Here is an 18027-nt window from a genome sequence, read left to right as displayed (position 1 = left end):
ACAGAAGTGGTCTTAGACAGAACTCAGCCCCGAATTTCCTTCCCCTCCTGAGCCCACTGATTTTCTTCCTTGAGTCTCAAGAGTGGCAGAAACTTTCCTCTATGTCTCCTTGCTGTCCCTAGGCAGCCCCTTGCTCTTCTCACTCCAATAGCTTTGTCTCCTGACGTACTTCACCTCCTTGGCCCAGCCCAGATAGAAATTCACAGCTATATTTCTCTTTTATAAGCATGGCCATGAATATTGTTATATTCCAGCAAGTTTTCCCTTTACTTAGTAGATTCTGTGTTGTTAACACTGGGGTCCAACTCCTTAGGGAAAATTTCACCCAATTGCAAACATCTTCTCATTACCTTCCCCAGAATCTGAAGTCCCTTAAATCCGCTGACTTTAAGACCATAATTCTTCCCTAAGAGTACCCTCTAGGTTCTTCCATGGGTGAAGCTTGGTAGAAAGACTGTCTGAAAAGGGTGTCTCCTTTTGTTCTTGCAGTGTCAGCTGGCAGTCATCCCACTTGGAACTGGCAATGATCTGGCTCGTGTCCTGGGCTGGGGTGCATTCTGGAACAAAAGCAAGTCACCTCTGGACATCCTCAACAGAGTGGAGCAGGCTAGTGTGAGGATCCTAGACAGGTAAGTGGCCGAAAGACCAGGCCCTTGTGCCTCTTGCTGTCCCACATCAGTTACATCACCTCAATCAGGAATACTTTAACTTCTCTGATAGAGCCTCATTTCCTTTCTGGCTTCAGTGCAGAGCAATTTGTGGGTTGGGTTGGGCTTGTCTCTTGGGAAGCCAGGGTCTACCATGTATCCTTCAAACATTATTGAAGCCCCTCTTCAAAACTAAAGGATCCTACTGGGAAGTCAAGGCTGCAGTGGGCCATGATCACGCCACTGCATTCCAGCCTGGGCAACACAGTGAGACCCCATCTCAGAAAAACAAAACAAAACAAAGCAACAACAACAAAAACAAAAACACCAAAAAAAACTAAAGGATTCTAGAGCAGGGGCCCCATGGATAAAGTTCAAGCGTTCTGTGAACCTTCTTCAAATTGCAGAGCCAATGATCTGTTTAAGCATATTCTCTCTTGGGGAAAAGTCTATAATTTCATAAGATTTTCAAAGAAACTAAAAAAGGGATGAAGGGAGAGTTTAGAAATAACTTGCTTACATTGTCACTGCTCTAGAGAAGAGCGAGTACTACCATCCTATCTCCTGAGGAAAAAAAGACTTTCTATGCTGGTGCATATATGAACATTTGATTTATTGCTGCCCATAAGGATCTCCTGGGGAGCCTTTTAGAAACATCAACCTGGGCCCCACCACAAAGATTCAGTAGGTCATAGCAGGGCCCTGGGATGTGTATTATACAAAAGCACCTCAGATGATCTTGATGGTTACCTTACCTCTGGTTAAGAAGTACTGCTCTCTGAGAACCCTGTAAAGGGAAGGGAATTCCTTCCATCACACTGGCCTATAGAAGTCATGAGACAGAGGTTCCTCTTATGGTATACCTTGAGATCAGGTGACCAGAGATTGCTTGGGCACCCCCTACAAACCACTTCCCCCCACCACATAAACATTTTTACTTCTATCTTCACCTTTGAAGCATTAATTTTTACCAGCAATGAAACAGACCCTTAAATATCCGTCTTTGAAATTCATTTCAGATGGAGTGTGATGATTCGTGAGACTCCCAGACAAACCCCACTGCTAAAAGGACAGGTTGAAATGGATGTACCACGATTTGAGGTAACTACTGTCCAGCTGTAATTCAGACCAATATCTTTATTACACAGTGAAATAATTGGCAAAACCCAGAGAGAAGCGTTTGCATTTTCCATGGATGAGGATGATATCATTGAGGGTTGGTGACATGTCAGTCAGCAGCTGTTTACCAAGAACTATGTTAGGCATTGGGGATATAATTCATTCACCCATTTATTATTCACTCAAAATATTTACGGAGTAACTACTTTATGTGAGATATCATTCTAGGAGATGTTCTTATATGCTAGTGGGTAAAGAAGAATGACATAGTCTACTTGAAGAGATGGAAAAATAAATTGTTTTAATCAAGTAGTATGAGTGTTAGCATATAAGGAAGTAGAGGGGGTTGGGAACACATAGCAGGAAGATCTATCTGAGTCTGGGGAACTCAGGGAAAGCTTCTCAGGAGGAGTGCCGTTTCAGAAGAGACTTGAGATCCAGAGGGAGTTAACCAGGAGAATAAGAAAGGGGGGGGGGGTTTCCACACAGATGGAACAGCGTGTATTGTTCCAAAGGCAAGAGAGAGCATGGAATATTCACGAAACTGAAGTACATTCATAATGGCTGATGCATAGGGGCCAGGGAGGGGGCATTCAGGGAGACTGACTAAAGATGAGGCTAGAGAAGTAATCAGGGGCCAGGCCAGGAAGGGCCTGATAAACCACAGTAGGAAGTTTGGATTTTATCCCAAGAGCAATCAAAATTATAGAAGGACTTTTTTCTTATCTTATTATGAAAATTTCTACATTGATGAAAGTTGAAATGGTAGTTCTACTACTAACATTTTCCTATGCATGCTTTATCACATATCCAGTCATCTATCCAGTCTGCTATCTAAGAGAAGGGGTTTAAGTAGAGGAGTGCCATGGTATGTGGAGAAACAATTGAAAGAATAAAAGACTAAAGGCAAAGAGAAAAGCTAGGAGATGTTGTAATTGTCTAGGCAAGAGATGATGGTGATTTGGACTGGTAAAGTGGTAGCAGGGATGCATAGCAGTGGATACATTTGAGACATACTGAAAAAATAGAATTATCAGGTCTTGGTAGATGTTTGAATGTCAAGGGTGACAAAGAGGAAGGAGTAGAAGTTGTAATTAAGAACACAGACTCAAGAGCCAGACTACCTGGAATTGAATCCTGACTCTAAACTTATCGTCTTTCCCTTCTCTGGGCCTCAGCTTTCTCTTCTGTGAAATGGAGATAATAATAGTCTTTATCTCATAAGGTTGTTATGAAGATTATATGAAGAAATATACATGTAGCTTAGAACAGAGCCTGGCACATAGTCAGTACTATATAAGTGGGTGCTGTTGTTATTGGTAGTAATATTATTAAAGACGTTATATTCTGGAATTGGAAAGATGTAGATTTGAATCCAGCTTTATTCCTTACTAGCTATGTAATATGAGATTGTTTGTTCATTTGAAACATGAAAGAAATAGTACCTCCTTCATAAGAGGTTGTGATTATTAAGAGAAAATGAAATACATCTAAATTTTTAGAATGAGCATAGATCTAAGATCATCTCTGTTGACCTTCAACAAGAATTCTTTGATCATTATCATCTCTAGAGAGGAAGTTGAGTTGCTGATAGAGTCAGTAAGCAACAATGAGGCTGCGGGGGATGAGGATGGGCAGCACATTGTGTTATTGTACTAAGATTCCAGGGCTTAAGAACTCCTTTTACCCCTAGGCTGCTGCCATCCAACACTTAGAATCTGCAGCCACCGAGTTGAACAAAATCCTGAAGGCCAAGTACCCCACAGAGATGATCATCGCAACCAGGTCAGTCTTCCTTTGGCTCTCATCGTTTGGGGCTGTTCCCAGGTCAGACATGGGGCTCATTTTGATAGCTGGGCGTGTTGAGGCCAAGGAAAATATATGTTTATGTTCCCAAATCAGATTTCTCCCAACTCAAGCCCCCTGAATGAAAAGTTTAGGAAAGAAAGATGACATTGAGGTGAAGTCGTCTGCTGCTCCAAAAAGTCAAAATTGCAAGCCAGAGATTTGGAAAGAGGATTATAGTAGGGAAACACAATATTATGGACCATTTAAGAACATAGCATAGCTTCCTATAGTATAGACACCTTGCTTTCCATCTTTTACATCAAGAAAGGTCTCTGTAATATCTACCTATAGCTGCTTTCTCATAACCTGAGGAACACATTTCCCCTTCTAAATATGTGGGTCATTTGTTCTTCCTGGAACTTCTTAGGGGGCTCCTGCCCAGTCAACTACACTCTCCTTTGAGAAAAACTTCCCACAGGGAGAGTTCTCCCAATATAATTGCTTGTACTAAATTAGCTGGGCCCTTGAAACATAGCTGATTGACCCTGGGTGAAAACCTGACCCAAGTTGGGCCAAGTGAATTCTCTTTTCTAGAAATTCAGAATTTAGTACTAAGAAATGCTGGTCAAGCTTTCTTAGGTACTTGACTTGGGAAGTGGTGTGAAACTGGACTAAAGTGGGGATGGAACACATTTCACAATATGTACAGAAAAAAAAGCAGAGAGAAAAAGGTTGGGAGGAGAGGGTGAGAGAGAGAGGACAGATCAGGAAAGAGAGAGAGGAGCAGGAGGAAGATGGGGACTGATGACGTAAGAGAGAAGGGCTCTGGGCCTCATGGTTCATGTAACATTGTGCCATCTATCTTATCTTTCTAGATTCCTGTGTTCAGCCGTGGAAGATTTTGTGATTGATATTGTAAAGGCCTGGGGTCAGATAAAACAGAACAATACAGCAATAGTGTCTGTGATTTTGAAAGTAAGTTTCCATTCCTTTTGTCTTATACTCTTTGTGGAGCAGCCAGGAGCCCCTTTTTAATAAAAAACAAACATGCCTCTCACTGGGAATTGTAAAAGAAAGGAAAGGAGGAACAGCTATTAAGCCTCACTGATGAGGAAGGTCCAACCTCATTGAACTTCCATCTTTTGCTAAATGAAGGATGGCCCTCTACATGCATACACACATACCATGTACATGCCAAACATCTGCTCACAACTAGACACAAGTGTACATCAAGCAGGTATGTGCATGGCTGTACACCAGAACGTGCTTGAAAGTATGTACATACGAATACACACTACAAATACATTCACATTCACCTCTCTAACAACAGTAGCCAACATTTATATATATAACACTTGCTCTGTGTCGAAGACTGTTCTGTTTTTGATGTATTAATGTATTCAATCCTCACAACTACCCTAGAATATGGAGGCACAAAGCAGTTAAGAAACTTGTCTCAGATCACAAACTATTAAGTGATGGAGCTAAGAATCATGGCCTTAAGTCATACAGCAGATGTAGGTCCCCAAACTACACACATACAAAGACACACACCAAGCACCTAAGCAGGGGCACATGCATATCCAGAGGAGCATGCCCATAAAAATCCAGAAATGTTTGTCTTTCATCAAGTTTGCATATTACACATTGTTTTATAGGCCAGTTTGACACAAGAAAGACTCAGCTATATACACTGATGCATGGGGCCACTCTGAAACAAATGATATGGGTTTGATCTCCTAACACACTTTGGTTATCTCATCACATCTACCCACTTACTTCTTTCTCTAAGTACTTCATCTTCCCAAATGTGGTTTTCTATGCTCAGTATTTATGGACAACTCTTACCCCTCCCTACCCTTCCCCATATCACCACCACTCCTCATTCTGTCCTCTCAAGCATGGGTCCCTCATAACAAAGACCTGTCTCCTTCCTTTCTTTTTTTTTTTTTTTTATTTTTTTTATTTTATTATTATTATTTTTTTTATTATACTTTAAGTTCTAGGGTACATGTGCATAACGTGCAGGTTTGTTACATATGTATACTTATGCCATGTTGGTGTGCTGCACCCATCAACTCGTCAGCACCCATCAATTCATCATTTATATCATGTATAACTCCCCAATGCAATCCCTCCCTCCTCCCCCCTCCCCCCTCCCCATGATAGGCCCCAGTGTGTGATGATCCCCTTCCTGAGTCCAAGTGATCTCATTGTTCAGTTCCCACCTATGAGTGAGAACATGCGGTGTTTGGTTTTCTGTTCTTGTGATAGTTTGCTAAGAATGATGGTTTCCAGCTGCATCCATGTCCCTACAAAGGACGCAAACTCATCCTTTTTTATGGCTGCATAGTATTCCATGGTGGATATGTGCCACATTTTCTTAATCCAGTCTGTCACAGATGGACATTTGGGTTGATTCCAAGTCTTTGCTATTGTGAATAGTGCCGCAATAAACATACGTGTACATGTGTCTTTGTAGTAGAATAATTTATAATCCTTTGGGTATATACCCAGTAGTGGGATGGCTGGGTCATATGGTACATCTAGTTCTAGATCCTTGAGGAATTGCCATACTGTTTTCCATAATGGTTGAACTAGTTTACAATCCCACCAACAGTGTAAAAGTGTTCCTATTTCTCCACATCCTCTCCAACACCTGTTGTTTCCTGACTTCTTAATGATTGCCATTCTAACTGGTGTGAGATGGTATCTCATTGTGGTTTTGATTTGCATTTCTCTGATGGCGACTGATGATGAGCATTTTTTCATGTGTCTGTTGGCTGTATGAATATCTTCTTTTGAGAAATGTCTGTTCATATCCTTTCCCCACTTTTTGATGGGGTTGTTTGTTTTTTTCTCGTATATTTGTTTGAGTTCTTTGTAGATTCTGGATATTAGCCCTTTGTCAGATGAGTAGGTTGCAAAAATTTTCTCCCATTCTGTAGGTTGCCTGTTCACTCTGATGGTAGTTTCTTTTGCTGTGCAAAAGCTCTTTAGTTTAATTAGATCCCATTTGTCAATTTTTGCTTTTGCTGCCGTTGCTTTTGGTGTTTTAGACATGAAGTCCTTGCCCATGCCTATGTCCTGAATGGTACTACCTAGATTTTCTTCTAGGGTTTTTATGGTATTAGGTCTAACATTTAAGTCTCTAATCCATCTTGAATTAATCTTCGTATAAGGGGTAAGGAAAGGATCCAGTTTCAGCTTTCTACTTATGGCTAGCCAATTTTCCCAGCACCATTTATTCAATAGGGAATCCTTTCCCCATTTCTTGTTTCTCTCAGGTTTGTCAAAGATCAGATGGCTGTAGATGTGCGGTATTATTTCTGAGGACTCTGTTCTGTTCCATTGGTCTATATCTCTGTTTTGGTACCAGTACCATGCTGTTTTGGTTACTGTAGCCTTGTAGTATAGTTTGAAGTCAGGTAGCGTGACGCCTCCAGCTTTGTCCTTTTGACTTAGGATTGTCTTGGCAATGCGGGCTCTTTTTTGGTTCCATATGAACTTTAAAGCAGTTTTTTCCAATTCTGTGAAGAAACTCATTGGTAGCTTGATGGGGATGGCATTGAATCTATAAATAACCTTGGGGAGTATGGCCATTTTCACGATATTGATTCTTCCTATCCATGAGCATGGTATGTTCTTCCATTTGTTTGTGTCCTCTTTGATTTCACTGAGCAGTGGTTTGTAGTTCTCCTTGAAGAGGTCCTTTACATCCCTTGTAAGCTGGATTCCTAGGTATTTTATTCTCTTTGAAGCAATTGTGAATGGAAGTTCATTCCTGATTTGGCTCTCTGCTTGTCTGTTACTGGTGTATAAGAATGCTTGTGATTTTTGCACATTAATTTTGTATCCTGAGACTTTGCTGAAGTTGCTTATCAGCTTAAGGAGATTTGGGGCTGAGACGATGGGGTTTTCTAAATATACAATCATGTCATCTGTCTCCTTCCTTTCTATCTAGAGTGACTTAATGTATGATAAGCTCAGTGTCCTGATCGATGTCCTGGCTGAGGAGGCAGCAACTACTTCTTCTGAGAAAAGTGCTACAGTATATGCAGACAGCAGCAAGGCAGATAGGAAGCCCTTCGTTCTTCAAATAGACCACATAGCCAAGTGCAAGTTGGAGCTGGCCACAAAGGCCCAGAATCTCCAGAAATCCTTGAAACTCATCATATTCCAAGTTGAACAAGGTAAGGTGGCCAGGGTTGTAGTGACTGAGGTAGGGGAAAGAAAAAGTTCCAGAGGATGGTTTACTGGTCTCACTGACTCCAGGTTTGCTATCTGACTCTGCTACAAAAAGTTGTCTAGATTCTGCATTCATATTGCGTACGAAGTCAATATTCAGACTACTGATTTGAAAAGCCTCAGTCCTGCTAAGCTGCCCCTTTGCCTCCTCCTCCCTCCCAGATAGTCAACTCCTGCTATTCATTTTTGGAAACCGACACTCATCCTATATAATTATATTAATAGATGCTAAGTAGCCTGGTTCAAAGCTCTATCAGCTTCCACCACCAGCCATAAGACTTTTTTCCTCCTGCTCCTGTTTCTTTCCAACCACTGAGCCTATGACTATTTTAGAAAGAAAATGGTGTTCATCTCCATATGTGTTGCACAGCATTAATCAGGCACAAGGGCCCTGAGAGTGGTCCTGACAGTTCTGGCATAACTGCCATTGCCCAGAGCTCACAACAGTCTGCAAACTTCCCAACTCAGAATGAAAACTCTTCAACTCCCTCAGTTTCTTCATTGAATGTTTGGCTGACCACTTCTTTCCCACAATACTTTGAGAAACAGATCAGAAGGTGGTATAAGACTGAGTGTATTCTAACTAAGCTATTGGAACTGAGCAGAAGTCCCATGCAGCAAGAAAGTCCGTTTGGCTGGCCCTTGACTTTTAGTCATGGTGCCTTGCCCTGCCTTGGTACCTTCAGGTACAATCTCAGCCAAGTTTCCTAGAAAGAAAGAAAATCTCCCTTCTGCACAGTGGAAGGATTAAACAGTCAATTTGCCTCTATTTCTATAATTAGTTTCCAAGCAGTGGGGATCAGATTAAACTGATGTAGCCATAACTGTCACAACCAACCCTCAGTCTGCTCCATCAGCATATATGTTAGATTTAGAGGTGTAGCTTGTGGCTATGAGATAAAAAAAGACCTCCCTGGTAGGGGTAGAGATTGAACCTATGAGCTTTGACACAGGCTGAGACTAAGCATCTCAGCTATACAACATATAGGCTGGTGAAAGGAAAGAGACTTCCCAAATGTTCCAGATGTGGAGTGAGATATTCGAGTGAAAGAGTGGCACAGTCCTAATAGAATGGAGGTAGAAGAGCAGAGGGTTTCCCATGCTGATACCCCAATCCACAGCCACAAACTTCTACTCACAACCACATGTACTGGGTGACAGAAAAAAGGAGTAACCAGTAAAACAAAGAAAGCTCAGGCATGAGTATGAAAAAACAGCAACACTGTAAGTAAGCTGAGACTACAAACAGTATCATGGAGGAGACGTGATGGTCAAATGGGAGTCTCCATCATCTACCCATTAACTAAACAAAATAGATGCTCAATAAATGTTCAATAAGTGTAATTAATCTTTTTTTCCTTCCATCTTCTCTCCCTCTTTCCTTCCTCCCTCCTTCCTTCCTCCCTCCCTTCCTCCTTTCTTTTTTGCTTTCCTTCCTCCCACTTTTCTCTATAGCTCTGGATGAGGAAAGCAGACAGACAATATCTGTTAAGAACTTTAGTTCAACTTTCTTCCTGGAAGATGACCCAGAAGATACTAACCAGACAAGCCCACGACGCCGTAAGGATCTTTCTGTCTTCTTCCCTTATTCTAGCCTTCGTCACTGTTGTTTAGTTCCCAAAGAGTAAATATGTATTTTTTATGCATCCTCTTTTAGCCATACTCCTGCAGCAGTTACCCCTCCCTCTTTCCCAGAAACTCACACTATAAGATCCCATGCCAATGTCCAGAGTAATGACCTCATTAGGAACACTGAAGAGGTTGGCCTGATGAAATCCAAGATTTGAAGCTGTTTTCACTGCCAGCAAGCAAGCAGCCCAGCTTTATTCTTCTCTCAGTGGAAGTCCCTATCCATCCAAGAGGATCCCTCTTTGGAATGAGAACCCTTAATATTATCTAGGGGAAAGTCATTGAGCTTGACCTTGCCTCCACAGAGAAAATGGGGTGAAATACAAGTGAGGGGAAGGGCTTTTTTGTTTGTATCCGACACCCAAGTGATGTCTGTTGTGTCTAGGTTCTCGTCGTGGCACTTTGTCTGCTATATCTTCTCTCAAAAGTGAGGACCTAGACAACCTTAACTTGGATCACTTATATTTTACACCTGAATCTATGTAAGTATTTAACTCTATCCCCGTTTAATGGCTTCTTTCTTTCTCTTGTTAAGAGCACAATCTCAGGATCTCCATAATCAAATCCTTTCTCTTACTTACTAGCTGTGTCACCTACACAAGTGACTAAACCAATGTGAGCCACAGTTTTCTCATATGTAAAATGAAGACCATTGTAGAACTTGCATCATGGGTTTGCCGTATTTATTACATTTATATATGAAAAGTACTTGCACTGAGTAGTGCTTGGCACCCATAATTAAGTGTTACATGCGTTTGCAGTTATTATTGTTATTATTATAAACAATTAATAAATGTTAGTTGTTGCTATTACAGAGGACTTGCTGTTTTTCACTGTTGCCCTTAACAGTAAAAGGTTGAAGATATTAAAAACTAAATGGTCATTAGTTAGGGGACTAGGCAACAAATCTAAGGACATCTGTCTCACCAGTTCTCCCTCTTTAGAATATCCCCAGCAGCCAAGTTCTGCCACATTTACTCATTCTGAGTTCCATTAAGAAGATCAGCTTGGACATTAGTTAGAGAATCTCCAATCTCTGGACTGTGGCTAAGGGAGGCAAATCTCATGTGAGAGATGTAGGGTCAGTATAGTAATGAATAAAAAAGTAATCTAAGATTAAACAGCTCAACTGTATCCATTTTAATTTCTCAAAAGGACACAGTTAGCAATTATTTATGTCTTCTTAAATAATTTAAGAAAACAATTTTTATTCCTGTCTCCAACACGCATTCTTGCCCCCACACTTCACCATTGGCTCAAATTTATGTCTGAGGTCTCATGGATCTACCTAATGAATTTTGATGAATAGTGCACTGGCAAGTGTTTAACAACCTGCTCTCTTGGGGGAGAAAGCCCTGATTCATTTATGGTGTAAACCCTTCCACCATGGCCTATTTAAATTACTGATACAATGCCATTGAATCCGGAGTTGGAAAGAGCTATGCATAATCAGTTTACATGAGCTAGTGCCAACTGGCTATGGCACACCACTGGTTTTGATGTTGGCACCCTAGATGGACAATTGGCTTTTTTGTTATGGACATATCTACCCTCTTGTGTCAGTCTTTCCTCCCAAATGTGTGGTCACTTTGCCCTTTGATGTCAGACATCACTGAGAGCAGTTGTGCAGACTTAACTGTCATGGCATGCTTGTGTCTAGGATATTCAAAAGTTCTTTATAGGAATAAGCCAATGACTGTATTTCCCTTAATACTGCATATGAAGAAAATATGGACCACTCATATATGAGGCCTCCGAAGATGACTAAAATCATGAATGCTGCTTCTTTATTATGAGTTCCAATCCCACTGAAGCTTCCCAACTGGCTAGGCACTCCCTCTTACAGCTAATCAGCTAGTTGTTCTCACAAAAGGATATCTACATGTGCCTCTCAAAAATGTTATAGTTAGTGCCCAGTGTGGAGGGGGCCTTCCCTCAATGGTTTTCCATCATACAGATTCATCTTCACGCCCAATGATAGCGGCACTTCTTTCTTGCACCAATGTCTGTCCTCTTCTCTGATTAATTTCAGACGCTTCAAAGAAAAATGTGTCATGAACAACTACTTCGGAATTGGACTGGATGCTAAAATTTCTCTGGACTTCAACACCAGAAGAGATGAACACCCAGGGCAATACAAGTAAGGAAAAGAAACTCCCGTCCCTACATGCAAACACACTATCACAATATACATACGTATTCCTACATTCTCTACCTCTCAGACAAGCAACAGAAAGAAAGGGACCCATTGGAAGTAAAATGCATTTGTCCCAAGACTAGTCTAGCAGAACAGTGTGCGCCAAATGTTGGATAACTGCGTTGGCATCCTAAGCTTGGAGCTGCCTTCAAATCCAGACCTGTGGATTTCTGTGTAAACACAGCTACCTGTGTTACTGTTACTGAGAACAGATTATGTTGACTCAATTTAGCAAACTGCCCATCTTTGTTCTGTCTGTGAGAGTTTAACCAGGTTTCAGTAGTGGCTTCAGATCTGTTTTCACTAGACAAAGTTGCAAAGTATCAAATATCCCTCTATTTGTTATTGGTGTTCCTAACCTGGTTCCCCTGGACCCGTTAATTGTACCCTATCCAGTGTTAGCCTGCATGGCACCTTCTCGCACTTTCATACTTCAGACAAGACCTAAGTCAGTCTCAGAGTTCTTGTGGTACATTGAAGCTATAAGTAAAAAGCATGATACCCCACCCCACCCCACCCTTGCCACTGCCACTAGAGCCTCTTTCTCAAAGCAGGCCTGGGCTGAGAAACAAGAACTTTGTCAGATATGTGATTTGCAAATATTTCTTCCCAGTCTGTTGCTGGTCTTTTCATTTTCTTAGTGGTATCTTTGAAGTACAAAAGTATTGAATTCTAAGACAGTCCAATTGATCAGTTTCTTCTTTATGGACCATGCTTTTGGTGCCATCTGTAAGAAATCTTTGCCTAACCCAAGATCTTAAAAATTTGCTCCTAAGTTTTCTTCTAAAGTTTGGATTGTTTTAACTCTTATTAATACATTTACGTGTATGATCTACTTGGAGTTGATTTTTACGTATAGTGTGAGGGTCTAAGGTAAGAGTCTAAGTTTATCTTTTTGCCTGTGGATATCTAATTATCTCACCACCATTTTTATTTATTTATTTTTATCTTTTTATTTTTCTGGAGACGGAGTCTTGCTCTGTCGCCCAGGCTGGAGTGCAGTGGCATGATCTCGGCTCACTGCAACCTCTGCCTCCTGGGTTCAAGCAATTCTCCTGCCTCAGCCTCCCAAGTAGCTGGGATTACAGGTGCATGATACCATGCCTGACTAAGGTTTTGTAATTTAGTAGAGACAGGCGTTTCACCATTTTGTCCAGGCTGGTCTCGAACTCCTGAGGTCAGACAATCCACCCACCTCGGCTTCCCAAAGTGCTAGGATTACAGGTGTGAGTCACTGCACCCGGACCTAGCACCATTTTTTTTTAAAATACTTTAAGTTCTAGGGTACATGCGCACAATGTGCAGGTTTGTTACATATGTATACATGTGCCATGCTGGTGTGCTGCACCCATTAACTCGTCATTTACACTAGGTACATCTCCTAATGCTATCCCTTTCTCCTCCCCTCAGCCAATGACAGACCCTGGTGTGTGATGTTCCCCTTCCTGAGTCCAAGTGTTCACATTGTTCAATTCCCACCTATGAGTGAGAATATGCAGTGTTTGGTTTTTTGCCCTTGCGATAGTTTGCTGAGAATGATGGTTTCCAGCTTCATCCATGTCCCTACAAAGGACACGAACTCATCCTTTTTTATGGCTGCATAGTATTCCATGGTGTATATGTACCACATTCTCTTAATCCAGTCTATCATTGATGGACATTTGGGTTGGTTCCAAGTCTTTGCTATTGTGAATAGTGCCGCAATAAACATACATGTCCATGTGTCTTTATAGCAGCACAATTTATAATCCTCTGGGTATATACCCAGTAATGGGATGGCTAGGTCAAATAGTATTTTTATTTCTAGATCCTTGAGGAATTGCCACACTGTCTTCCGCGATGGTTGAACTAGTTTACAATCCCACCAACAGTGTAAAAGTGTTCCTATTTCTCCACATCCTCTCCAGCACCTGTTGTTTCCTGACTTTTTAATGATCGCCATTCTAACTGGTGTGAAGTGGTATCTCATTGTGGTTTTGATTTGCATTACTCTGATGGCCAGTGATGATGAGCATTTTTTCATGTGTCTGTTGGCTGCATAAATGTCTTCTTTTGAGAAATGTCTGTTCATATCCTTCACCCACTTTTTGATGGGGTTGTTTTTTCCTTGAAAATTTGTTTGAGTTCTTTGTAGATTCTAGATATTAGCCCTTTGTCAGATGAGTAGATTGAAAAAAATTTCTCCCATTCTGTAGGTTGCCTGTTCACTCTGATGGTAGTTTCTTTTGCTGTGCAGAAGCTCTTTAGTTTAATTAGATCCCATTTGTCAATTTTGGCTTTTGTTGCCATTGCTTTTGGTGTTTTAGACATGAAGTCCTTGCCCATGCCTATATCCTGAATGGTATTGCCTAGGTTTTCTTCTAGGGTTTTTATGGTTTTAGGTTTACCATTTAAGTCTTTAATCCATCTTGAATTAATTTTTGTATAAGGTGTAAGGAAGGGATCCAGTTTCAGCTTTCTACATATGGCTAGCCAGTTTTCCCAGCACCATTTATTCAATAGGGAATCCTTTCCCCATTTCTTGTTTTTGTCAGGTTTGTCAAAGATCAGATGGTTGTAGATGTGTGGTATTATTTCTGAGGGCTCTGTTCTGTTCCATTAGTCTGTATCTCTGTTTTGGTACCAGTACCATGCTGTTTTGGTTACTGTGGCCTTGTAGTATAGTTTTAAGTCAGGTAGCGTGATGCCTCCAGCTTTGTTCTTTTGGCTTAGGATTGTCTTGGCAATGTGGGCTCTTTTTTGGTTCCATATGAACTTTAAGGTAGTTTTTCCAATTCTGTGAAGAAAATCATTGGCAGCTTGATGGGGATGGCATTGAATCTATAAATTACCTTGGGCAGTATGGTCATTTTCATGATATTGATTCTTCCTATCCATGAGCATGGAATGTTCTTCCATTTGTTTGTGTCCTCTTTTATTTTGTTGAGCAGTGGTTTGTAATTCTCCTTGAAGAGGTCCTTACATCCCTTGTAAGTTAGATTCCTAGGTATTTTATTCTCTTTGAAGCAGTTGTGAATGGGAGTTCACTCATGATTTGGCTCTCTGTTTGTCTGTTTTTGGTGTATAAGAATGCTTGTGATTTTTGCACGTTGATTCTGTATCCTGAGACTTTGCTGAAGTTGTTTATCTGCTTAAGGAGACTTGGGGCTGAGACGATGGGGTTTTCTAAATATACAATCATGTCATCTGCAAACAGGGACAATTTGACTTCCTCTTTTCCTAATTGAATACCCTTTATTTCTTTCTCCTGCTTGATTGCCCTGGCCAGAAACTCCAGGACTATGTTGAATAGGAGTGGTGAGAGAGGGCATCCCTGTCTTGTGCCAGTTGTCAAAGGGAATGCTTCCAGTTTTTGTGCATTCAATATGATATTGGCTGTGGGTTTGTCATAAATAGCTCTTATTATTTTGAGATATGTCCCATCAATACTGAATTTATTGAGGGTTTCTAGCATGAAGGTCTGTTGAATTTTGTCAAAGGCCTTTTCTGCATCTATTGAGATAATCATGTGGTTTTTGTCTTTGGTTCTGTTTATATGCTGGATTACATTTATTGATTTGCATATGTTGAACCAGCCTTGCATCCCAAGGATGAAGCCCACTTGATCATGGTGGATAAGCTTTTTGATGTGCTGCTGGATTCGGTTTGCCAGTATTATATTGAGGATTTTTGCATCGATGTTCATCAGGGATATTGGTCTAAAATTGTCTTTTTATGTTGTGTCTCTGCCAGGCTTTGGTATCAGGATGATGCTGGCCTCATAAAATGAGTTAGGGAGGATTTCCTCTTTTTCTATTGATTGGAATAATTTCAGAAGGAATGGTACCAGCTCTTCCTTGTACCTCTGATAGAATTTGGCTGTGAATCTCTCTGGTCCTGGACTTTTTTTGGTTGGTAGGCTATTAATTATTGCCTCAATTTCAGAGCCTGCTATTGGTCTATTCAGGGACTCAACTTCTTCCTGGTTTAGTCTTGGGAGGGTGTATGTGTCCAGGAATTTATCCATTTCTTCTAGATTTTCTAGTTTATTTGCGTAGAGGTGTTTATAGTATTCTCTGATGGTAGTTTGTATTTCTGTGGGATCGGTGGTGATATCCCCTTTATCATTTTGTATTGCATCTTTTGATTCTTCTCTCTTTTCTTCTTTATTAGTCTTGCTAGCAGTCTATCAATTTTGTTGATCACTTCAAAAAACCAGCTCCTGGATTCATTGATTTCTTGAAGGGTTTTTGTGTCTCTATCTCCTTCAGTTCTACTCTGATCTTAGTTATTTCTTGCCTTCTGCTAGCTTTTGAATGTGTTTGCTTTTGCTTCTCCAGTTCTTTTAATTGTGATTCTAGGGTGTCAATTTTAGATCTTTCCTGCTTTCTCTTGTGGGCATTTAGTGCTGTAAATTTCCCTCTACACAATGCTGTAAATGTGTCCCAGAGATTCTGGTATGTTGTATCTTTGTTCTCATTGGTTTCAAAGAACATCTTTATTTCTGCCTTCATTTCGTTATGTACCCAGTAGTCACTCAGGAGCAGGTTGTTCAATTTCCATTTAGTTGAGTGGTTTTGAGTGAGTTTCTTAATCCTGAGTTCTAGTTTGATTGCACTGTGGTCTGAGAGACAGTTTGTTATAATTTCTGTTCTTTTACATTCCTAGCACCTTGTTTTAAAACAGCTTTCCTTTCCCCAATGAATCGTGTTGGCACCTTTGTCAAAAATCAATTGACCACAAATGCAAGGGTTTATTTTTGGACTCTCACTTCTGTTCTATTTATTTATGTGTCTATCCTCTGCAAGTACCACACTATCTTGGTAACTGTAGCTTTACAGTAATTTTTGAAATTGGGAGATGAAAGTCCCCGACTTTATTCTTTCTTTCAGAGTTGGTTTGTTCTAGGTATTGTGCATTTTCATATACCTAAACTCCTATTTTTGTAGATGAGAACATCAAAGTGCCCAGAGAACGAATGGTTTAAACAGTGTCTCAGTAATTTTGTGCTAGCCTTCTGACATTTCAAAACTCATTCCATGTGATGACGGCTCATTTCTGTGGCTCTACTTTACAAACTCAAAGTAAACTATATCCAGCCTTTCTAGTGATCTTAAGCACCCCACCTATTTCTATCAGAGATCCCACAGTCAGCAAGACCCTGTCCTCCCTACCTCCACCTGAAGTCACCTGATATCCTTTCCTGTCTCCTATTTTTCTCCACTGGCTGTTCCTCTAACATCTCCCTACTAGGCTTAGATCTGTTCCATGGCATTGAATTAAGCATTTGGTATATGGATCTGGTGTTTGGAAAAGTACTTCACTTTGCCAGAAAAGTTGCTACTTCAAAAACATTGCACTCTAAGAGTCACATGTTTCTTTTTTTTTTTTTTTTTTTTTTTTCTTTTTTTTTATTATACTTTAAGTTCTAGGGTACATGTGCATAACGTGCAGGTTTGTTACATATGTAAACTTATGCCATGTTGGTGTGCTGCACCCATCAACTCGTCAGCACCCATCAATTCATCATTTATATCATGTATAACTCCCCAATGCAATCCCTCCCTCCTCCCCCCTCCCCCCTCCCCATGATAGACCCCAGTGTGTGATGTTCCCCTTCCCGAGTCCAAGTGATCTCATTGTTCAGTTCCCACCTATGAGTGAGAACATGCGGTGTTTGGTTTTCTGTTCTTGTGATAGTTTGCTAAGAATGATGGTTTCCAGCTGCATCCATGTCCCTACAAAGGACGCAAACTCATCCTTTTTTATGGCTGCATAGTATTCCATGGTGTATATGTGCCACATTTTCTTAATCCAGTCTGTCACAGATGGACATTTGGGTTGATTCCAAGTCTTTGCTATTGTGAATAGTGCCGCAATAAACATACGTGTACATGTGTCTTTGTAGTAGACTAATTTATAATCCTTTGGGTATATACCCAGTAGTGGGATGGCTGGGTCATATGGTACATCTAGTTCTAGATCCTTGAGGAATTGCCATACTGTTTTCCATAATGGTTGAACTAGTTTACAATCCCACCAACAGTGTAAAAGTGTTCCTATTTCTCCACATCCTCTCCAACACCTGTTGTTTCCTGACTTCTTAATGATTGCCATTCTAACTGGTGTGAGATGGTATCTCATTGTGGTTTTGATTTGCATTTCTCTGATGGCCAGTGATGATGAGCATTTTTTCATGTGTCTGTTGGCTGTATGAATATCTTCTTTTGAGAAATGTCTGTTCATATCCTTTCCCCACTTTTTGATGGGGTTGTTTGTTTTTTTCTCGTATATTTGTTTGAGTTCTTTGTAGATTCTGGATATTAGCCCTTTGTCAGATGAGTAGGTTGCAAAAATTTTCTCCCATTCTGTAGGTTGCCTGTTCACTCTGATGGTAGTTTCTTTTGCTGTGCAAAAGCT

The 18027-nt window shown here is 40.6% G+C and overlaps 1 protein-coding gene across 1 annotated transcript in view; it reads left to right on the top strand.

Moving 5' to 3' along the window:
- The window catches only part of DGKK (diacylglycerol kinase kappa), a 113723-nt gene that overhangs the window by 73015 nt on the left and 22681 nt on the right, over positions 1–18027 (top strand). Inside the window, exons 11-18 of the mRNA XM_030934435.1 lie at positions 490–629; positions 1667–1748; positions 3460–3551; positions 4430–4529; positions 7519–7747; positions 9258–9362; positions 9817–9913; positions 11464–11571. Coding sequence (XP_030790295.1) covers positions 490–629; positions 1667–1748; positions 3460–3551; positions 4430–4529; positions 7519–7747; positions 9258–9362; positions 9817–9913; positions 11464–11571 — 953 coding nt within the window. The remainder of the gene's footprint in view (positions 1–489; positions 630–1666; positions 1749–3459; positions 3552–4429; positions 4530–7518; positions 7748–9257; positions 9363–9816; positions 9914–11463; positions 11572–18027) is intronic.

The sequence above is a fragment of the Rhinopithecus roxellana genome, chromosome 7, assembly GCF_007565055.1.
Source record: "Rhinopithecus roxellana isolate Shanxi Qingling chromosome 7, ASM756505v1, whole genome shotgun sequence".
In the NCBI taxonomy this organism is placed as follows: domain Eukaryota; kingdom Metazoa; phylum Chordata; class Mammalia; order Primates; family Cercopithecidae; genus Rhinopithecus; species Rhinopithecus roxellana.
Note: the sequence above shows the minus strand (reverse complement) of the source record. Positions and strands in the feature narration are given on the sequence as shown.